The sequence below is a fragment of the Filicampus tigris genome, chromosome 2 (genome assembly GCF_054856515.1).
Source record: "Filicampus tigris isolate MCC_2025a chromosome 2, RoL_Ftig_1.0, whole genome shotgun sequence".
NCBI lineage: Eukaryota > Metazoa > Chordata > Actinopteri > Syngnathiformes > Syngnathidae > Filicampus > Filicampus tigris.
The window spans coordinates 6,808,624-6,832,928 of record NC_141218.1 but is presented as its reverse complement, the minus strand read 5'-3'; the positions used below and the strand labels follow the sequence as shown (position 1 = coordinate 6,832,928).

The window sequence follows — 24,305 nt, the reverse complement described above, 5'->3', positions numbered from 1 at the left end:
GCAGGAACATTCATTTGCAAAATGAGAGCATAATGAGGAGGAGGAGAAACCTTGTCTGTTCCCTGTCTGTCTTTTATTTGTGGGACAGCTGTGTGGATATGCATAAAATGCATGCACACTGACCTCAAGTGGTCCTGGTGAAAAGTGCACACATCTGGTCTCTTCATTAGGTACACCTGTACAATGGAATAAATACCGATTATTATCAATACCGATTATTAGTCGTCAAGGAGGCCGATAACCGATATTTGGAGCCGATATTAATTTTCATTAAAAAAGGAAAATATTGGCGTCAAAAAATAAAACAAATTAAAACTCTTAACTTTGTTGAAACGTCTTTATGCATGTTTACTGAACAATTTTTCAGACTTGCAAAATGTTGATGTTTTTTATTATTATACATTTTTGGCAGTACAGTACACACCTTTGTTGTAAAATTCTAACAAAGTTCAGTTCAAAATGCCAAATATCGGCACCGATAATCGGTCTATCCTTAATTACTATTACTATCATTACTACATCAGACAAACGTCCTCTAGAGGGCGCTCATGTACCACAGCTTGGGAAGCCCCCCACCATTTAAGATGACATCAACACGGCTATCACAACATTTTTCCAAGGGTGCATTTAGGAGAGGGGCAGTGCTCCAACTCATTTCAAGATATTGATACATCTTTCATACAACAGAATAATAGCAAACTGTTCAACTATATTTCCTAATGAAATAGGAGGAAAAGTGAATCCCCGCTTATTGCAGGGATACGTTCCAGATCCGTCTACAATAGGTAAAAATCTCAAAAAGTTATCAAAACACACTTTTTAAAGTATTCTCTTTAGTGCCTGTTCTCACTCACTCGCACCAAATACAGAAAGAGGCATAGCGTGTTTGTTTCAAGCTGTTTGTCGCTCCCACCAGGCCCCGTCAACAAGGAAACGTGTTTCCATGTATCCACAGAGCAATTTTATAATTTTGACATTTCATTGAACCGCAGCTGGCGTTTTGAGATCCCGAAAATGATCATTTTTGAAGCTGGGTCACAGAGTGGCTGGATCTCAAAATGCTGCCCTTGGGTTTCCGTATGTACAGACATAAGCATAACGTGACTGTTATCGTGTGACTGTGTGCTAACGCCGCAAAAAACAACAACAGTGGTTTACGCCTCCTGTAAAGCTCAGTGTTGCCCTGCATGTTGCGGCACATCGTGGCACTCAACTCTAAATTGGGGAGTACACTCATGAAAGAGAAGAATACAAACGAAAAAACAAGCCTAGATTTCGCGAGGTTAGTAAATTTGTGAGTAAATTCAGACAAGCTCATCTGGATTATGTGATATACTTTTATAAACAATGGTGACATTTTTTCCAGTGTAAAATCTGTGCCTTGGCTCTACAAAGGTTGGAAAACAGGATTACTAAACATGGCTAGTAAACTGAAGTTTGTTTTTTATCAGCATGTGCTTGTGTGTCACAAACTGTGTGGGGACCACGGGGATTCTCAAATTGTGGTGCACCCCCAACTCCCTCGGATCCACTGTACTGTAAAATGCTTCAACATGGCAGCCGTCCTGAAGCCCTGCCCACAAGCTGACCTATGAAAAAGCAGCAGCCTTTTGGGGTCGCGCAAGACACAGCAGGCCACTTCCAAGTGCGCTCTGTAGCCATGCGGCTGGCAACAACGCGCGCCCCCCGTCCGAACCGGAGTTACGTCGGGACACGGTGAGGAATATGAGCAAGGGGAACGGCGCCGGTCGGAGCGCTTCTCTTAACTTCACCATTGACAACATCCTCAACTTGAGGCCTGGGAGGGATGATTCCCGGCAAAACGGGCATGAAAAGGACGCCTTTGACGAGGTGTGGGAGGCCCCGAGGCGGTGCGAGGGTGGATCCCGGGAAACAGGTGAGCGAGCTGGATGACAAACTTATTGGACGCTCACTTTGGATTGACAGAAGCAACAACTAAAATCTGAATAATTGAAGACAGCCCTTAAGCAAAAAATAGGGTTGCCATCCTTTTCCAGCCTGACTACTGCCAGCACCACAAACAATAATTATGATAATAATAATAATAATGCTTTGCAAAATGAACAAAGCCATTTTAATACATTTATTCTCCGTTCAACCACTATGAATATTAAAACCAATAATACCAATGATACTAATAATGCCACTAATAGTATTACTACTACTAAAAATGATTTCAATAGGTTTATCCTATTTTCCCAGGCCCTACTATGACTACTATTACGACTGCTATCACCACCACTACTAATAATAATAATTAAAAGGCACCAGAAAGGCCTTTTTTGTACAATGAACAAAGCCATTTTAAAAGCGTAAGACAACTAAAATGAATAAGACTAACAAAGCTATTAGTACCATGACTACTGTTATTATTATTAATAATATTATTAGAGTTAATATGATAGCGCCCATAAAAGAAATTTAATAAAAAGCAACAAAGCAATTTTGGGAGGGTCATCCTCCGTTCTCAGGCCCCAACAATACTGCTACTACTGTTAATTAGAACATTGTTTACGTTTTAATTGATTTGACCACAATTATTGTACTTTATGTATTTGTTGATTGACTTTTCAAAATGAGGCGCTGCAGTTAAAAAAACAAACAAACAAAATAAACTTACTTCGATGTAATTCCTCTGGCACTTTTCTGAAGATCAGTCAAGAGCCTCCAATCCTTTTGGTTTCTTGCATGACTTTCGACTGTGTCCCAGTTCACATTGATTTCAAGTTCTAGTTATGGAAAAAAAAAAACACACACAACAGTAGATATTCAAAATACATGCTGGATGATTACAAAAATGTCAAATTATATGCAAACAAAGTAAAGATGTTTTGGATGGCCACTACAACAACCTATTTTTAAAAATGCATTATGCGGGGGGAAAAAAAAAAATCACTGAAACATGAAATTAATATTTTATATTATAATATTACATAAATCAATATGGTCCAACTTTAAAAAAAAAAAAAAACATTTATGGGGGGGGGCATTTATTCATCCAGTCAAACTGGGTGATATTTTTAAAACGTATGACAAAATTCAATAAATCGTATTCATATTTATTGTATTAGACTACATTATGCAGAAGAGGATTTCAATAAGCACGTTTTACTGGACATTTGAAAAAAGTGTTTATTACAAAAATAGAATTCTATTATAATTACAGAATATACCTATTTGGACCTCTATGCATACCAAAAATATATTTTAAATAAAATAAAAGAATGTAAAATCCAGTGGGTTTTTTTCTTTCTTTTGTGTGTTGGATTTCACTAGAATTCAATACAGAACACATTAATTGAAAGCCTTGTTTAATTAGTCCTTTCTATTTTCAATTAGAAAATCAAAAATGAATGTGATTGAGTATGGTATTTTTTAGTCTGGCAAAATTCCCTAAAATGACCCTTTTCCATCATTTAATTTTAGGCTCAGATCAAAAACTGGAAAACAAAAATGGCCAACAGGACTGAGTTGGATTTGATTATTTAATCTGTCATTTGGTAACAAGAACTTGGAAAGTAATTTTTTGTGTTTGATTAAAAACAAAAACAAAACAAAATAAGTCTCTTTTCCATTTTTGGACTTTGATTGCCAATCGAAAAAGGAAAGACGGAACATCACAGGGATTCTAATAATTGTCGACGTTGACCCATTCATCCGCAGCCCTCGGCAACACGTCAGAAACGCCAGCCGCCACAGCCAGCGCCGGCGCCGGCGCCGGCGCCAGCAGCAGCGGCCCAAACGCCTGCAAGAAGAAGACGCGCACCATCTTCTCCAAGAGGCAGATCTTCCAGCTGGAGGCCACGTTCGACATGAAGCGCTACCTGAGTAGCTCCGAGCGAGCGGGCCTGGCCAGCGCGCTGCAGCTGAGTGAGACCCAGGTGAAGATCTGGTTCCAGAACCGACGCAACAAGCTCAAGAGGCAGCTGTCGGCGGATGACGACGGGCCCGGGAGCGCGCCCGTGCGCGGCATTTTCAAAGAGAGCGACCGTCTACTGGGCGGATGTCTGCTTCCAACGGCCTTCCCCGTCTTCTATCCCAACACCATTTACTTCTCCAACACGGCCAAATGTTTTGGACTTTTCGATGCAGACAGATGAGCAAAGCCACGAAAGGCGCATGGAGTCAATTTCCATTTGGACGACGTGAAATTACAAAAAAGATGAGTTTTTGTCAATGCATGCAGGCAGAGGACTTTTAATGGAGCACAAAAGTCTTAAATTTGCAGTGCCACAAGGTCAAGAGTCAGACTGACTTTGGGACATGAAATTTTGTGGGCATGTAGTGTAGAATCACACAAAACAAAAGGCTCAAGATGGCTGCCATTTTGACGTTCTAAAGTGCCGGACATATACCGAGATAATAATGATCTCATTTCATTGTAGTCGCAAACTTGGTGTGAAACATTTAGTTGGCTGACACATAAATGGCAACTGAAGGCTTCAAAGGGTAACTGTATATTCTGCGATCTAGTAGAAGAGCATTGAATTGTTCTGCCTGGCACTGTACGTCCCTGGCATAGATGAACAACAATACATTTGGAGTAAATGAATAATTTCCTAACCTAATTAGGTGAAGCTGGTTGTGAATCGCCGCATCAGTTTGCATTGAGCCTGACCAGTTTGTGAAACTTTGTCGCTTGATAATCAACCGCGCAATAAAATGGATTTGAATTAAAAAACAACATGATTCATTTGAAAGAATGTTTTCATCTAGAATTGCATAGCAGGCCGCATTGTGGGCCAGAGGTATGTTTCCCACCACATGCATTTTTTTTTTTCTACATTTGAATGCATTGCATGCATTTTTGGGGTGATGCTTTATTTTATTTGATTTTTTACATTTGAAAGAAGGAACATGTTTGTATTTCATTGTAATGCTGCAGTCGCATCTTACAGTGGCGCCTTGCGATACGAGTCACGCAACGGGTTTTTGTGTTTTTAAGATATGAGCGACCCTTTCTCAAATTTTTTTTGCTTTGAGTGGCGAGCGCAAACTTGAGATGATGGTGGCAGTGAGCTCAATTCATCCGACTTCACAATAAACAGCTCTTAGGCAAAAAGTGAACAATTCACCAAAAAAGATCCTTAAAGATGGAAAAGCCACTCCCAGCTCAAGTTTAATCGTAAATCTAACCAAAACGAAGAGAATTACATGCCGTGTTTTTAAATCAACCAAGCAACAATGCTTATTAAAGAACAACCTCCGCTAGCTGAATGATAACATTTAATGGAAAATCCCATTGACATGCTAATGGTTAGCATCAATAATCAGTTTTACACCACTCTAAGCAATGAATATTTGAACACAAGTGGTGGAACAACGCATGTAGATGGATAATATAACAATGCTCACAGACATGTTGGTAGTCGGAAACGCTAATGGAAACCCGTTTAAAATGATAGGTGATTACTATTTGGTTTGGCAGGACAAAATGGCGGCTAGACGGACAGCGGAAGGGTAAACCGGCTGTAGGCGGAAGGTGATAAATGAACCGCAAATTTTCCCAGCTCTGGCTCTGGGCATTTTTATTCATTTTATTAGGTTGAGAGCTGATTTGAGAAACTTTTTTTTTTTTTTAAGTCACGAGCGTGATCACGGAACGAATTGAAATCGTCTTTCAAGGCACCACTGCGATTGCATTTTTTACACTTTCAATGTTATTTTAAAATTGCCTGTTAGAGTTTAAAATAAAGGTTTCACCCTAGAAGTTTCGACTCGTCCAATCTTAGAGATCTGAACAAATCGGCCGACGTGATGGGAGTGATTGTGTCATATTGTTAGTGCGTTCCATCGCTAAAGGTGATTGCGCTTGGCTAGGAGGGGGTTTTAGCTGCTCGCCAGACTTCCTGACGCTTGTCCTGATGGACACTTTGACACGTTTTGCGTCTGACGGCCCCCCCTGACCCCCACCCAGATTCATCTGCCAGGGGTGAAGACAAATCCATTAAAAATGATCAAAGAGGCACTCCAAATTCAGGGCGCCATATGCACATCTATGTTTCGTATGTTGATTTGAGCCCTAGCCACCGCAGGCAACAAAGTTCTCATTCAGGGTGGGTGTTAAGTTCCGTTGGAGCGTCACATGTTTTCAATTCGGCATTACATGGAAGTGATAATGCAGCCCTCAATGCTAATGGCTGACAAGACTTTCTGTCATTGGATGTTGGATAGTACCCGCATAACTTTAGTCACGTTACTTTCTTTTCGTTGTGTTATGACTTTATGTTTCTAATAATTTCATGTTGTTGTTTTTTTTACTGTCATGACATTACAAGCTTATTCTTGGAACTTTACGACTTAATTGTCGGAACTTTATGGGATTTTACCTGTAATTTATGTTTCAATTTAGGTTATTTAGAAACGTTATGACTTCATTCTTACAATTTTATGGCCTAATTATTCTAAAATTATGACATATCATGACAGTAACAATGCATCAGTTTTATATAGCAATTTTACCCTGTAATTTACGTTTCAATTCAGGGAATTTCACAACATTCCGAATTTATTCTTCAACTTCTTGACTTTGTTATATTATGACATGTTCCCTATAATTTATGTTTCAATTCGGGTCATTTCAAAACATTATGACTTAATTCTTGTAATTTTACGGTTTAATTTTTCTAAAAGGATGACATTTATCCTTTAATTTACGTATCAATTCAGGTAATTTCATAACGTTCCGAATTTATTCTTGCAACTTTACGACTTCTCGTCATATCATGACATTTTCCCTATAATTTATGTTTCAATTCTGGTCATTTCAAAATATCATGACTTCATTCTTGTAATTTTACAGTGGTATTTTTCTAAAATTACGACATTTACCCTGTAATTTATGTTTCAATTCAGGTCATTTCAAAACATTATGACTTCATTCTTGTAATTTTACAGTTTAATTTTTCGAAAATGATGACATTTATCCTGTAATTTACGTATCAATTCAGGTAATTTCATAATGTTCCGAATGTATTCTTGCAATTTTACGACTTTTCGTCATATTATAACATTTTCCCTATAATTTATGTTTCAATTCAGGTCATTTCAAAACATTTTGACTTTCTTTCTTCATTCTTGTAATTTTACGGCTTCATTTTTTCACAACAACTTTATTTCAAAGCATTGTTATAACTTTTTTCTTGTCATATTCTAACTGTTTTTGGAAGTATGAATATTTCGATGCTGGCACTTGTGCGACATTTTTCTTGTCAATTCTTTTTGTTTTTCTTCTCAGTGTCCTCGGTCCTCTTATTTTGAGGGGGCAAGAGAAGGAGCTCATTTGCATGTGCTCCGAGGGCAGTTCATTCAAAGGGAGTGAGTGACATGGCACTTTACATCCTAAACAAGAGCCCATTCATTAGGAGATGAAACTGGATCGCGACCTGAGGGGACGCTGGACCTCTTCACAAGCTTTCAGGGGGACTTATTGATCGGTGGCTGTGGTGGCCGCTTGCGGTCTGCAGTGACAGAGGCTCTCTGTAAATTGAATGGAGGCCGAGGGATTACAACCCGGGTGTATCAAATGAAAGGGGCGTGTGGCGGTGACATGACTGAGGCCAAAGGTTAACCATGCTCATCCCAAAGGGACCCCCCAAGTAGCTAAATAGGTGACAGTTGCCATAAGATTGCACCCCCCGCCCCATAATATAACACTTTAATTCGAGTAACTTTACTCTTGCAACATTACATTTATTTGATAATATTCAAACTTAATCACTTTAAATTTGTCGTACATTTATAACATCAAATCGATTTGCCCCGTTGAAATTAATAAATGTGTTCATACGAAGAAAAAAAAGGCCCTTTTTTCAAGGAAAATAGCAAAAACTAGCAAAAGAGAAATTAAAAAAATAAACTGGTATGTTCTACAGGAGACGTGTGCTGGATGTGAGTCTTTAAGAGGTGTGGTCTAGTGAGCGCCATCTGGAGCTAGAGTCAAGTGGGCCGGTCAGTCTGCGTGTGAGTTCCTGGGTGTGAGCTGTGGCCTAAAGCAGCGCCTTGCGGGTGTTCTCATTTCGTTTGTTTGTCCTGTTCAAGGACACTGGTCAACAGCAAATTTGAATGGGCTTTCCGTGTCCCTAAATGTATTTTTGACGCCGATTTAAAAAATGTCTTCCCTCTTTTTCTAGAACCTCAGGTTTTTGAGATATTTTGATTGATTTTTGTTTTTTATTTTGACCAATAAAAGCTTGCGCAATAGACTACTATTTTTTTAACTAGTTGTTGTAATTTATAGCTACGACATTTTAGAAAAAAAATTCTACCTGCTGCTGAACCTAACTCTGAATTCATAAATCTTACTGAACATATTATTATATTCTATTATTGTTATTATTATTATTATTATTATTATGAAAACCTCGTGTGGAAAAGTTGAATTGCATTTCTGATTAGTTTTTAATATCAGTGTAATCAGCTGAGAGGGTATCACTGACTCTGGCTCTCATTATTTTTTTCACTTTGCTCGAGCGGCAGCGTATCTGAAGCTTGTCTCTTACCTCAAAACGTAAAATTAGCCCCATAAAAGACCAATTTCCACTCCCAAATTAGGGTAACAGTATGCTGTCTGTACTTGCACAGCCTGAATATTGATATCTGATGCTGGTGTATCCTTACTGTGCAACCAATACGTGACCAAATATTGTCGTAAAGGGGCTTAATACTACTTTTACTAGGACACAATTGACTGCCGCTCGCTCTTTAAAGAGACTTCAGAAGCGCTTGTGAGGTGTTTTTTAAGACGAGCATACATACGGGAATCGATAGCACATGGGAGGAAACTGATACTTGACACTAATGGACAGTGGGAATTGTAAAGGAGGCTGGAATTCATATTGATACGGACATCACAGGCCAGTTGGGCTCCAAGGGGGCGAGAGGAGAGGGGGGTCACAGGTTGCTTTGACAGCCTAGCCGCTGTTAATGGACGCTTATCGACTGACAAACATGTGACCAGGAGGCACAGAGTCTGACTTTGCCCAACTCAAAGTAACTGTAACGTCACTTTTTTTTCTTTTTTTTTTTTTTTGGGTAAGAACAGAACTAATACTACCCTAGTTATGTCATAGCAGTACAAGAATTGTTATATTATAAACTCTAAAATAAATGTAGAGTACATGTGATATCACAGCAACAGAAATTAAATATTATTCAGATTGTACCAAGTTTGAGTCCTGAGCTGCAAAAGTTTGGCAAAGCCCATTTTTGCATTTAGCCGCAGGCAGAAGCTGCTACCGCTAACACAACACATGCTACAGATTAGCTCCGCTCTGTTAGCTTGGCTGTTTGATCTCAACACCACAAATGGATGCAAGGTGAAGAAACGGCAGTGTAATTATGATGGATGATGACAAGAAGAGGAAACCATTACCTAATAGCCTTTATTAGCAAGCGCAAAGGTGTTTGTTTCTGCCTCGTTCTTGTCAGAGCCCACACGCTGCAGAAACCACCGTCAGCTACGATGCGCTCGGATGTATTGTCTTGTAACGTAACGTAAAGTTACCTTCTTAATAGGGCTGCAACGATTATTTTATTAGATTAAGTTGAAGATGATTTTATTGATGAATCGGATTTTTAAAAAAAACATGTTTTAATTTCAACCCCATCATTTTAAAATATTATTTCAAATTAACAGTGTAAGGAAAACAATCCACAAACAAATTGATGATGATTCCGTTCGTGGTTTGATCCGAAACACCAGTCAGAAAAAGGGCAAAAATGTTGATCATTGTCTTCCAGAGTAAAAGCAAAAGTAAAAGTTTGCAATTGTTTTATTTTGAGTCACCACAAAGGTAATCAGTCTGCTTTCATAGAGGACTATAGTAATCTGAGAACAAAACCTTCCATGCTGCTTCCCAGAATGTTTTGAGCTTTTGTTGTGAGAAAAGATTTTACTCCTAAAAAGTTTTTATCGTAACGTTAAAAGGTTTTTATTGTAACCTCAGTTATTGTTATGAACTTGTTTTATCTTTTCATTTATCCTGCTTGAATGCTAGGATTTTATCATTATTTTCAGGTTTTTTATTTAATCAGTATTTTAAATCCTTATTTCTTTGCCTATTTAAAGCCATTTTGATTTGCCTTGTGTATGGATGATGCTATAAAAATAAACATGCTTTGCCTCATTCGAGTTTTCTAACATGCTGAATTTACGCAAATCAATGACAACTGCAGTGGAATCCATTTTGTCTCATTTTCATGGCCGATTAGCCTAAGTAAGGCTTGTGAAATCGGACAAACGACATACCAGAATGATCAGCTAAATATGACGCAGATGCTAAAAATTACTGCGAAGAATGAGCCAAGTATGCAAATACTGGTGTGAGTGTTCGGTGTCATCTGTTCAGATCATTGGAGCACAACCTTCTCCCTCCGGGCTAGGATATGTTGGGTGTTTTTTTCCGCAATTTTATTTGGGAGGCGATTAGCTCGTGCTCAAAGTTGTCACGCCCATAAGTGCGTCTGATTTTGAGAAAAGGGGGCAGGAAAAACGAGAGGCCGCCGGTCTCGGCCGGAGGAACCCTGAGAAGCGTGCGCTGATTTGGCCCGACACTTGCTGCCACATTTTGGCCGGCTGCTGCTGACTCACAGTCGCTCCAAGCGGCTAGCTGCCATGTTCTTTTATACGATCAAGGTTTTTTTTTCTCGTAAGACTGCTACAGTTTTTCTGCTAAAAACACACCCTTGCAATTTATTTTCATACTGTAAATATGAAAAGGTTTTCTCTTTGGAAAAACATGTTCTCATAACATTCAGTTATTTTCCATAGCAGTATTTGTTTTGTTCGCTTTGAACGCTTGAATGGTTTTTCGTCGTGACGTCACAATACCAACATAGGTTTAAAAAAACAATACATTTGAATAATATTCATAGATGGCTAGTGTCCCACCTGGCATCATTCAATATTGTGCCTTGTGACTGTGTTGTAAATGTTGACATTTACCATCAAAATCTTCTCTTGAGCCCCAAAGATAGCTGTCAGGTGACGCCCTGCATTGTCGCTCGCTTCTGGAAAAAATGCAAAAAAATATTAGGGAAGAAGCACGCTACCATTTCGCCCTGTTTGCAGTGTCGTTTTCACTGTGGTTGGCCGCAAAACCGACGCTGGATGAGATGGGCGCAGACAAGGCTCCCGGTGGCTGCGGGTGTTATTCGAAGATCAGGCCGGGGTCACAAGTTGTGTCTCTTCCACTTAAACGTTAGCCGCGGCTAAATGGCTGAATGGCGGACATCTGAGAGCTCTCGGGCTTCCTTCCAAGTAACTGCTTTCACTTTGGTCTTCAGTCAATAAAAACCACTGTGAAATCATCCCATTGTTTTCATCTCAATTGTTTTAACACTTACACAAATGAGAAATAACACAACAGGTACACTTATTAAACCACACGTGAAAATACAACAAAGTCATTATTTGACCCACTTTGAGCTCCAAACTAATGATTTGGAACCCAAAAAAAGAGAAACCAAGCTTATCGCGAGAAGAAAATTTTCAAGCAGAACAGTGACTTTGACGCTAAATCTTTTGCTTTTGTAGCACCTCAAATAAAACAAGACTGCAAAAGAGCAATTGATGGCAAAATAATAATTTGATTTATAGACATACAACTGTACACTTCTATTCCGTCTTTATCATACAAAATCATAATCTGTGCAAGTGTAAGTTGTCTACATTTATCTGGCTTCCAACGTGTTGGCATTTCTCTTCATCATAATCCACTTGACAAGCTTCACTGCCAAATCTTTATCTTCTACTCTAAAGATGTGCTGACTGGCAGGCTGGGTGAGAAACTCTTCCACATCTACCCGTTTAAAAACGTGGTTGACAAATATATTCATCAATGGTATTTGGATTCCAATTGACGAATATAAACGTCCATGGCCATGAATGACTTCATAAAATAAAGTTCACCGGCAATGTTCAGCACAACTGTCTCCTTTCTTTGTCTTCAACAAAATTTAAAAAAACATTATCAAATTATTAAGAGTATTTAAACTCGCAGATTTTTTTCTGCGGGTTGGGTTGGGGTTATTGTAGCTCTTGCAAGAGGGCTGAGTTAAAATTGCCGAATATAGCCACTAAATGGGTAATATGGTGACAACGACCGTAATATGGTGACAATGACGAGTTAAAATTCGTCCTGTTAAATTAATCAAATTGGTAATCTGACGACGGGCAAACAATTAGAAAGGTTTAAGATATAATGCAGTGCTCTTCTTTTTCGTTCTAAAGACAAATGTATTTCTCGTCACAAACATTAGCGCTCCTTAGCACAAGCTAACGTTTATATGCTGCTGCGCTTGCTCATGTGCACTACAAATTGCCTCATCTAGTTTATATTTTTTTGGCGCATGATTCTTGTAAGGTTTTAGAGGAAATTAACTCACGAATTGAATATGGGGCTTTAATTTGTTGACATTAAGCACCCTGGTTCAAATTACCTAATTAGCTACTCACCGAATTAGCCACAGAAAGACATTAGTATGAACCATTGCCACGGCTGCAAAGGGGTGGTGCAAACCAGAAAACATCACTTCTTTCAATTAATAATTACCTAACACAATAGAGTTATGTTGCATAATTTTCCAAAGGTTTGTATAGAATAACATGTTTTTTTCACTCTTTATTTCGATCCCGGAGAAAAAAAAACACACTAACGAAGGAAATTACCTGACAAAATTGCCTTTTCCAAAAAATCCTTTTGGTATGCCCTAGTAATACAAATTGAATACGTTCACCTTGAGCGGGTCGGCCCTTACACGGATATGTAGGTGCGTCCGCCATGTTGAATGGGTCATCGGATGGACTGTACTTCCCTTTATGTTTACTCCTTATGTTAAAATCCTGAAGTCACACAATGTGACAATAACTGTTTATATCACTTAAATGATATTGAAAATTAAATGCACTTTTTGTTTTATTGTCCTTTATATATGATTTGAGGAGGCAATAAACTCTCAGACGTGGCTGTATATTTGTTTGAATTGTCAAAGGAAGAAAGGCTCAAGTAAAATCAGGAAAATAATATCCAACTGACTTTTCTGGCAAATGGAAAAGGAAAGGGCATTAACAGCAAACGCCATAACCATTAGAAACACAACACCACTCTTAACTGTGATGTGGGGCGCTTATGCACGCTGTTGTCGGAAGCGATACAACGTTAAGGATCGGAAGGCTTGAAAAATCGTCATTTATCAGCATTATTCACGTCGGACTCTGATTTTGGCGCCTTCTCGTGCGTTAGTCATGACTTGCAATTGCCAGTGGACAGTGTAACCACAAGCCATAAATCATGGGAAAAAAAACGAAGTGTTGCTTCAACTCACACTCAACACTGAACACTGAACAGAAATTATGTCATTATGTTGCAGTCAAAGGAAGGAATCCTCTCTTTGGAAAATAATGGCACTGAAATGTTTTCCATGAATTATCAATTCAAATACACAAACGTGGCACTGTACACAGTAAACATTTGCTTGCAATTTTTTCCCATGACTTAGTTTAAAAATATAAATATGTATGTACTGTACACCCCTGTTCAATGCTTATTTCTGTTAGGCCGTCTGCAGCATTTCACAGTGTTGAAATAATGTTCAATTCTCTTTTGTTATTTCCTCTTGTTTTGGAGAACTGTGTGAGCTACGGAGCTTTCTTTCCGTTTTACTGCAAGTGAGAACAGGCCCTTGGGAATACTTTAAAAAAAATGTTTTAATAAGTTTTGGTGAGTTGTAAAAGGTTTTCATGCATTTAAAGCATGTGGGTGGGGTAAAACTATAAAAAAAACACACACACAAAAAAAGTTATGGTCTGTCTGCATATCTAAGACCTTGACCAGTGGTGTACACTCTGGAACCTGCAATAAATGGGGCTTGACTGTACAAGTGGCTGAATGGTGAAATAGGGTGCACAAATATAATTAGGCAATACAGGAGAGCAAAGCGTTAAGCATAAAAATGTGAGCTAGTGGCTCATGAGCAGCCAGGTAGGAGAGGGGAACCCGGGCAAGACGAAGTAGTTCCACCACCAGGGCTTCTCCACTCTCTCAGTGCGGCCTTGGCTCACATCCGCCATTTGGGTGTAGCGTTCGTACTGGTTGTTGGGATCGAAGCGTTGGTAGGCGGCAACCGCCGCCGCCTCCTCCTCCAGCTGGCCAGGCTCCAGCGCCTCCTTCTCCAGGACAAAGTCCACCCGTCCAGCGGAGTGCATCATGGCAGGCAGGTGGATTTTCTTGCCAGCTCGAGTGTACCCGGGCGCGGTGGCCGACACGATGTGAATGCCCGGGCTCAGGAGGCGCCAGTATTCTCCGTTTTCAGCTATTTCAGGAGGGAAAGGGACGTAGATTTTTAGACTTGCTGAGAAAAACAATCAACAAAAAGATTTTGAACTCTGACTTTACGTGCAGCAGCATAAGACCGATGCAGTTGAACAGCTAAAGTTCGACCTGCTGCTGCCCATTTAATAAAGTAAACCAAGATGTGTTTTTTTTTTTTATATACGTGAAGTCAGCAAATTTGATCTATTTCTTTACCGGTATTTAAACTTTATTTATCCAGGTAAGGCAATTGAGATCAGATTCTTGTTTGCAATGCTGACGTGGCTTCAGACTTTAATTATTTGTTGCAGAGTGTTCCAGTTGCTTGCAGCAAAAATTTGAAAAGATCAACCAAAAGTAGAACCAAGACGTTCCTAAACGTCCTGGAACTGAAAATGCTGGTGGTGGTATGCATGGTGAGCAGAGAGCCAAGATAGGGTGGGCTCTCGACAAAGAGTGTTTTACAACTAAAAATGGACCAGTGAATTTGTCTGTGCGAGTGACGAGAGGGCCACTTATCCAAGAACAACAATTAACGATTAATCCTGTATTACATCTTTTTTAAAAACCTTCTCAGTTTACCATTTAACAAAAAAAACCCTACTGTAAATTTGGCAAGGACAAAAAGCAGTGAAGCATTTACAAGAAAACCATGATTCTTATTCTGGGACATATGACGGGTTCACAGTTCAGCACTTAATCATTGCCTACATTGATTCTAAGAACACCAGCAGGCGAACACGTAATACCTGTGATGATGTCATGGCGTATCCCTTTCACCGACACCCTCGCACCTTTGATTCCATTTCCCTCTGCGTCTCTTACGATGCCTTTGATACCACGATGGACCTGAGGAGAATTTTTTTTTTTTTTTTTTTTTTAAAGCCGAAGTCAACCCAAACAAATTTTTTTTAAGAATATGTTCCCAGCAGGCCCACTAGTTGAAACAAGGCATTCGGATTAATTTTGCGTTTGTGGAATATAAGCGGTCAAGCAGCCAAATGCACTCGTTTTTAGCCATCTCTGGGGGCGGCCATTTTGTCACTTCTGTCGACTGAAAATGACATCACAACTGCTTACAACGACCAATCACGGATGACAAGTTTTCTGAATCGGAGCCATGATTGGTCGTTGTGAGCAGTTGTGATGTCATTTTCAGTCGACAGAAGACAAAATCAGAGATGGCTAAAAACGAGTGGATTACACTTATTCCATAAATGCAATATTTATCAGAATGCCCTGTGTCAACTAGTGTTGAAAAAAATGTTTGCGTTGACTTCACCTTTAAGCAGCCAAAGAGGAAAAGCAGAAAGGTGAAGATTGCTTACTGCTTCTATAAACGTCATCATCGCCTCCTGGTTTTCATGCCAGCTGATAAACAAATCCTCCTCGGGAGGGAATTTCTCGCACCCCAACTCCATGGTCACCTCGAAGCAGTTGGTGTGGAGGTAGTTGAAGTCTTGCATGCCTGGCCACCAGACAAAAAGTAAACAAAACAAAAAAAAAAATGCATGTTAAACCCAGAGAGGCTCCACAGGGGAACTTTGGTCGTTTGGCTCCCTCAGGTGGCCGTGGTGGGCATTGTCTCACCTCCAGCGTTGCTGGCCCACTGCGCTCCGTTCACCGTTCCTCTATGACTCTGAGAGTAAGCCGAGCCACAGCGGGTGTTCCCAGTGTACATACTTTCATGTGCGCTGGCGTAGCTTCTGGACAGAAACTTAAATACCTGAAAAACATTCATTTGCCTTATTTCCAAAAGAGAAAGAAATACATATAAGCATAGGCACCTGGTAGCCTGTTCTAAGAATGGATCATCAGTGATGGGACATAATTTGCTTGGAATGACAGAATATGTAAACCATTGCAGGGATTGATAGAAATGGGACAATTACTGTTGTTGATGTAGCTGTTGTTGTGCCTATTGTTCTGTCATTCCTTTTCATTTGGACTTCAAGTGCTGCAGAGTGATATTTGTTCCAGAGGCATGCAAGGGGAGGGGCCAAGAGACGCCCCGAGCACCACAGTGCCTTCTCCCCCACAACTACAGTAAATGTACAGTCTATACTGTATACTGTATATCAGGGTTATAATAGTTTGGGATTTTTCATTATAGTTATTTTTTATTTTGTTTCGACTTTTGTTTTGTTTTTTAATTCAGTTTAAATTCGTTTTTAGAGCAGGTTTGTTGGTTTTGATGGCTTCGAAAATGATTTGTTTTATTTACTTTTAATTAGTTTTAGTTTTGTTGTTTTTTTTAAACATATGACTATTTGTCCAGCGTAATACAAGAAAAAGGTTACTAATTGTGAATTGTGAAATAAAGTAAAATATATTTCTCAAACCACTGTGTGGCTTTCCGTCTTCTGTCAGGACGTACAGCACGAAACAAAAGCCCACGTGAGAAAAACAAAGAATAGTTTAATTATAATTAAAGTTTGTTAGTTTTATAAAACGTAAGATGTAGCTCAGTTAGTTTTTTTTAAAGCGTTTTTAATTTATTTTCGTAACTAAAATGTTTTTTCGGTTTAGTTAGTATAAAGTTGTCGTTTTTTTTTCCTTCACGATAAAGCCTTGATGCATGTGTACATATTCACATACATACATACATACATACATACATACATACATACATATAACACGCACACATACACACCGCATAGTAGCCAAATGGCAACAAAAAAAAAAAAAAAAAGAAGGCGGCAAAAATGACCTCTAAGGCTGACCTTGTCATCCGGTGTGGGGGAAAACAGATTAAAATCCAGCGGGTGCTTGGAGCGATCGTACGGGTAGGACACCACCAGATCGCCGCCGTGGAAGTTAGCGGAGAGCACAAACGGGATGGAGCGGATCCATTTCATCACGGCGTACGTCTCGGGTGCCACCTTACCCGCGTTGCATTCCCAGGCGGGAAACAGAACAGGTTGAATCCATGTGAGCCCGATGCGCGTGCTGTATGGGTCAAAGGTCAGACCGTACCTTGCCAAACCAATAATGGTCAGGGATTGGGATGTGGTCGGTGCGGTAGCCTTTTTGACGGCGGCGGTTGTAAACAATGGAAGTCAAATCGGGGAAGTTTTTGTTCAGGTCAATGTTCTGGGCGTTGTTCCTGCCCACGTGGGTTGAACTATAGCCGCGACCCTGGAAAATCCACACAAAACACAAACCGTAGTGCAGTGGTTCTCAAACCTTTGACTCCAGAAGACCAATATAATTATCAACATTAAAATACAGCTGTGGAGTAGGTCCAGGTGTTCATCGAATAAGAGTACAAGCAGAAATTTTATTCTGAAAAAGTATCTAATACTTAACATTTTTGTAAGCCAATGTAACATGATGTGCAGTTTGAACATTAAAACGACTTCATTTTAGAATAGAAAAAAAATACTCAGAAAATTATTACATTCAAATGCGGTGTACATAAAAACTTATGTCAAAATTGAACCGAAAATAAATGCTTAGAAACAAACAGTTCTTTCAGATTAAATGCAACTGAACTGTATTTAGGTAGGAATTATTTAACATCCCACTAGAGGGAGCCCCTGTACCACTTTTCTATTCAAAAAAAATCTTTAATATAGTGGACAGTCACTTTTTCTGGTAAAAATGACTATGTGATGACTTTTTGCACTTAAATATTACAAGTTACAAGTTTATTCACATAACAGTATGGCTTTTTCCCTTTCACATTTTTTTTTTTTGGAAAAATATCACTATTCTTATAACGTTAAACATTTTGTAACTTTTTCCCATTGTAAAACAAAGCAACTATTTTTTTAAACAGTGTGACTTTTTTCTATTTTCGTTCTACCAAAGGCTTTTTTTTTTTTTTCCTTTTCGCTGTCTTCTTTGGGAGAAAAAAAACCTACTTGATAAACAGCACTGACCATTTCTTCGTCGTCGTCGTCGGCGCCGCTGTTTCTGTCGTGGTGGCTGGAAAGCGCCGCCTCGAAGCCGTCGGGGTTCATGGAGGGGAGGATGTGGATGCGTGTGGTGTTAATCAGGGTGCGCACGCGCTCGTTGCCCAGGCGGTACTCGGAGCACAGGGACTGCGCCAGGTAGACCAGCAGCTGGCGACCCACCACTTCGTCCCCATGCATGTTGCCGATGAACTTCATCTCCGGCTCCACTGCGCCAAAAAGACTTGGTCAGGACCAGGTTGATTTCTAAGTGGATTTCTTTGCGGCGGAATCACCGCACGTTGCCAGGACAAAGATGGATAATAATCAACAAACGTCCGGGCACAGCTTTCTTTGATTGGCCCGCTTTTATTTGAATAAGATTGAGTCCGAACAATCCAAACTGGCGCTTGCGCTTCAACTTTTTCTGCTTGCCTTCTTGAAGATAAGTGCCGGTGTGAGATACATTATCGACACATAGTAACGATAAACCTTGCCCAGATGTGCCGCAAATCTTTAAGTTCATCCATGAGGTCGGAGTGCAGGGTCGAGGAAAAAAAATGAGCCTCTGGTGCTCACTCCAAAATGTTCATGTGCAGCCCCGCCTATAAATTACAAATGTTATTGCGTGACTTTTATGAGCAAAAATCGAAACAATCCTGGTGCCGTATTGTCTGGCAGAAGTTTGCCGAGAGGCCAGTTATTCCAAGAATGTTTACCAAGATCAGCTTATAGCTTTGATTTTAGTTAGCGGATGGCTAGCACAATATTAAAGAAGTACATCTGGAATATGGAAATTTCTAGTCACCACAGATGGATTCTGAATGGATGGTTTGGACGGGAGAGGACTTACGCAACTCGTGGTGTCCGGGGCTGTCAGAGAACTCGATGACCAGCAGCTCCCTGCCTTCGGCGCTGCGGCCGATGCTGTAGGTTCTGGCGATGTCGGCGCATTCCTGCTCCGTCCGTTTCAAGATGCTGTTCAGCTGAGCGTTGGAATGATACGTGAATTTGATTTTCAGCGCGGGTTCCACCGGGGGCACGTCCAAGAACATGTAGTCGTCGTCGGCATCTGATTGCGCTGCCACAAAAGGAGTAGTTTGACCTTTTAAAACGGCCATCCGGCAGCCAGGCTACAAAATGTTGGTTTTTTTTACCAGTTTAGATTTAATACAGAGCAGTGAAATTCTTCTTTACACACGGATGAGACTCATAAGTGCTGTTTTGGAGTGATTGCTCAATTGTATGGGAATCTAATTGACAGTTGCTCAAGCAACTTTATTCTCAAAAATTACTATTTTTTTCTGCAACTTTTTTCCTTAAAGGGGAAGTCAACCCAAAAATTTACTTTACAATAATATGGTCTATGCAGCCCCACCAATTTTAAACACAATGTAAGGAGGGAAAACAAATTAATTTAAAAAAATTTAAAACTTGGCCATGGAGCTGGAATGTTTCTGGACGCTGAGCTCGGGTCACGTGACAGCAAAACAAGACGGGAAATGAAATGCAAACGAGAGTCCAATGAAAACAGATGGAAGACAAGAAAGGGAGGCAGGGGAAATCTGGCATTCCGCTCGGACTTTTCTTGGAGCCAGACGAGCATGCGTGCACGCCAGATGGGAACATTCCGCAACAACAAAAATGAACTGGAATCATCCCTTTTCCCTGAGCTCAACAGACCTTTTTTTTCTTCAATTGATTTCCAATTAGCTGAGTCACATTCAAAATTGAAACAGGAACAGGAACCCAGGCATGCCGGGGGAAACCATTTCGAAAACAAAACTTCAATGAAAACTCCTTTCTTTGTCAATTGAGTGACGATATAAAATAGAAAACAACAAATTATCATGCAGGACGGATGATGATGTTTTTAGTATTTAATATTTAATACAGAGTGGTGATTCAATTGCAAATGTACCACAAATAAATACACTTGTCTTCAAATGCGATTTGCCTCCCGTTTGCCTGCCTACGTTCCTGTTACTTACAACTCTCTGTTCCTGTTCCTGCAGAAAGGTTGTCATTTTTCAAGTAACAAAGTAACAAGTAACAAATTGACATAATCTATTTTTTTTTTTTTGTAATTTCCTTAGTTTCCTGTTCCTGCGGGCTCTCTGTTCTCGTTCCTGCAGGAAAGTTGCCATTTTTCAATTAAAAAAGGCCATACAGTATCAAAATTCTAACCCTTAAAGTGTTTATCCTGCATTCTTGTTTCTGCCGGTTTTCTGTTCCTGTTCCTGCAGGAGAACTGACCTTTTTCACTGCTCAATGCCATAATCCTTACACTGGAGTTTTTGGTGCTAATTTCTTGAGTCTGACCTTGACCTTGTGCTGGCTTTCAGTTCCTGTTCAATGCCAGCACAGTTTTTGCAGTAATTTCTTTAGACGGACTTTAGACATGCAGGAATAGGCCTTCCCTATTCCTGCATGACGACTCCCATTTTCCCCTAGTCAGTGACATAATCCTTACGCTGTTTTTGGCGTTAACTTCTTGAGTCTGAAATCTAGTCCCTGTTCCTGCAGGCAAGTGCAGGTACTTTCAATGTAAAAAAAAAAAAAAGTAGCCATGCAATGAGGGTAGCGCTCACCGTTGAGGTCGTGGAGCGGGTCGTAGCATCCTTCCTCGTCGGCCACAAAGAAGCGGTCGCAGTCCAGGAAGTAGGGCCAGGCCATCTGAATCGCCTCAAAGGCGTGGACGCAACGCTTGCGCACCGCCTCACAAACCCGCCGGCACGGCTTCATCACCTTGTCGCCCTCGCAGCGCGGCGCCAGCACGGCGCAGCCCAGCATCCGCGCCTCCATGTGGCACTCGCCGCCCAGCAGCGAGTCCAGCACGCTCAGGAGGAGGTACTCCACGCCGCTCTCGGCCTCCAGGCGGCTGCTGTGTCCCAGGATGTTGGGGAAGAGCGTGTGCGTGTACGCCATGTTGTCACAGTACGACAGCTGCATCTCCTCGCATTTGGCTGGAGTACAAAATCAAACGGCAGCGAAAGGCCGTTTGGCAACATTGTTAGGGAAATTCAGCTTTGTAAACCGCTGCAATGACTAACAAACCCTTGTAGATGATGGCGTTTGCAACGCTTTGGATTTTAGAAGCTCGGTCTTTCACGTCGATGGCAAGGGAGAGAAATGCCGACATGTTGGACGCAAGGTTATTATAGAGAAAACGTTAAAGCGGATGTCAACCCAAACATACTTTTTTCAAGAATATGTTCTATGCAGGCCCACTAGTTGAAACACGGCATTGTGATTAATGTTGCGTTTGTGAAATATGAGTTAAGTAGCAAACGCCACCCGTTTTTTGGCCAATCTCATGGGGCGGCCATTTTGTCACTTCTGTTGACTGAAAATGACATCACAGTTGCTCAGGGCTCAGCTAGCCAATCATGGCTCAGCTTCAGAAAACAGGTGAGCTGTGATTGGTCGTTACCCGAGCAACTGTGATGTCATTTTCAGTCGGCAGAAGTGACAAAATGGCCGCCCCCAGAGATGGCTAAAAACGGGTGAATTAACTCTTATGCCACAAATGCAATATTATCAGAACACCTTGTTTCAACTAGTGGGCCTGCATAGAACATATTCTAGAAAAATAAATTTTTGATTGACTTCCGCTTTAAGTAAAATTGAAAAAACATTTCCGTTTATGAAAGTTCATAAAACTAATTAAAGCGTTCAGGGTTCATTTTAAATGTAATTATTTTGGTATTGTTGTACATCCGTAGCTACAGAACCATGACCAGTTGTTTGTGAATTATACTTTACTTTATTACACAATACTTTGTGACTTTTTTTTAATTCCACACTTGACAAATGCTCCATAAACTTAAAAAAAACAATAAATAAAAAAAAAGTGAAACTACTTGGTAAAAACTGGTTCCTAGTTCCCCTAATTTGGATGTAAATACCCTCAAACTAAGGCTCAGAGTCTCCACTTCAAGCACATTTTGATTGTTTCATTTCATTGTTATTCTTATATTTTATGGACCAATACAAAATGTGGAAAACTGCTTGATCTCTTTGGCGATGCAACGCTAATTGCTAAAGAAAAATTGAATTTTGGGGGGTCTCCAGAAAAGTGATGACTTTGGAGGTATGAGGATTGCGCCCAATGACAGCCATATATGTACTGAATACACATATACCTCAATCTTTATGCATAATACTCTTACAAAATATGCATGTGACGTGCAGGTGTTATTTCTGTCCACTTGTTGTCACAATCCTCGCGTGGTATGACTATGAATGTGTGTGGCTTTAAAACGCAGGGCCTGCCTGACCTGGTGAGTGACGTAGGCATGAGCAAATGAGAGTGTAGAGGTAGCTGTGTTGAGCAACTCTTACATTTATTTCGGTACTGTTTGTTCAATAAAGCAATTGAAAGATTACATATACATTTCCAACAGAAGAACAGCTAAAAAAAAGACCCACATTTTTCACTGAGTGAGTAGATACATAATAGGAGGAAATTGAGATTAGATTTTTCCAGTCCAAATACTTTCTCGGCAAACAGTACGCCGTGAGATTGTTCTGCATTTATCTCTAAGCAGCATTTTGATGATGAGCCTGGCGCTGCTGGAAATGAGAATGTGAACATTCCATGCAGCTGTGGATCAAAATGCAACACATGCGACACAGGCTGGATGGTTTTTGTCTCGACATTCCATCAGTGTGACTTATATTTTGGAAATACTGTATGTCTTGTTAGCTCCTCCTTGGAAGAGTTTAACACTCACGTTTTTCTTGCAGCATTGGCTTGCAGTGACCTGGAAGACATGCAGGCAGTCAGAACACGTTTTTTTTTTTTTTTGGTCAAATTAACACCATGGTAACTTTTCCTGAGCAATATGTTGTGTTTTCATGTTAATTACATTTGTCCTTGTAAAGTTTGCTTTTTGTAAAAACATTCCAAGTTATATTTCAACTTTAACGCCATCTGACATAATGACTTGTTTTTGTTACAAAATAAATTCCAATGTCAATGATATTTTTTCTTGCTGAAGTTCAATTACGACTTTGTTTATGTAAAAATGGATCAGAAAGTTACGTCTAGTGCAAATTTCTGACCGTTTACTTGTAATATTCGGCCTCTTTATTAAATGCTATATCTGTAAGACAGCGTCTTTAAAAAAAATACAGCTTTTTTTCCGATAAAAAAAAAAAAGTGTTTTTACAGACTTCAACTGCAAATTTTTCTACTTTCACATTGAAATACGACTTGATTCTTGTGCAGAATACTTTGCCTCTCCTAACATCACAAGCTATAGTGTAAAATGAAAATTTATCCTTCCACAAGCTGGTTTATTGCGACTTTGTGGACTCGAAATTAGGATAAAGCCAACAAAAAAGATAAGACAAATTAAGGCATAACATTAGGTCCAAAGTCCATCTTAGGAAACAGTATTTCGGTCCAATGTTGACTAATTATTTAATTTGGGGTAACTTTTTCCAAAAGCTGTAAAAGTCTACTTGAAGGTTCTTGGAGGAAGCCAGGAAATGCAACCACGCTGCGTTTTGACGCAGCATGCACGCGTCATGGAATGAGTGATTTCAAAATGGCAAACAAAAACACAACATAAACCTTACCTCGAATCTCCGAGTCACATCGTGGAGGTAAAGCCGCCACCAGCACGCCGCTGAGAATTTGCAGCGTAACGAGGAGCATGATGCGCATTTTCCACACTTTCTGTTCCAGTGATGTGGCGAGAAAAAAAAAATCCCCCCCCCCTCAATAAAAAATCCCCCTCGTTAGCGCGACTTTATTCCAACCTCCGCAGCTTTGATATCAAGTTACAAGCGCGCCAAATAATGTTTTGAGGCCAAAAATACACCAAGCACTAACTAGTTTGAGAAGTCCGAGCCCCGTTATTGGCTGGTTGACAGGTGACGCGTCGTAAAGTCAAACAGCTGTCGTAAAGTTTGGGTTTGGTCACGTGACGTCGCGTAAGCCAATAGGAGATGTATTCAGGTGTTGTTTGCTGGAATTTTGTGCTGTTGATGTAAGAAAAAGATGGAGATTAAAGTACAAATACTTTGTTACTGCCTTTTATTCTGATTTTGGTCTAGAAACCACCTG

General features: G+C 40.1%; 2 protein-coding genes across 2 annotated transcripts; one reads left to right on the top strand and one right to left on the bottom strand.

Moving 5' to 3' along the window:
• The first annotated feature begins 1,626 nt into the window (after positions 1–1,626).
• LOC147151086 (homeobox protein HMX3-like) lies at positions 1,627–5,031 on the top strand. The gene is made up of 2 exons (XM_086054003.1): positions 1,627–1,897; positions 3,685–5,031. The coding sequence occupies exons 1-2, from the start codon at positions 1,726–1,728 to the stop codon at positions 4,119–4,121; spliced, it is 609 nt and encodes a 202-aa protein (XP_085910129.1). The 5' UTR covers positions 1,627–1,725; the 3' UTR covers positions 4,122–5,031.
• Positions 5,032–13,711: 8,680 nt separating this feature from the next.
• LOC147151085 (carboxypeptidase Z-like) lies at positions 13,712–24,146 on the bottom strand. The gene is made up of 11 exons (XM_086053954.1): positions 23,816–24,146; positions 22,966–22,995; positions 20,821–21,195; positions 19,083–19,310; positions 18,218–18,459; positions 17,310–17,471; positions 17,057–17,215; positions 15,924–16,059; positions 15,662–15,801; positions 15,083–15,182; positions 13,712–14,334 (listed from the first exon to the last, which is right to left on the bottom strand). The coding sequence occupies exons 1-11, from the start codon at positions 23,901–23,903 to the stop codon at positions 13,982–13,984; spliced, it is 2,013 nt and encodes a 670-aa protein (XP_085910080.1). The 5' UTR covers positions 23,904–24,146; the 3' UTR covers positions 13,712–13,981.
• Between the last annotated feature and the right edge of the window lie 159 nt (positions 24,147–24,305).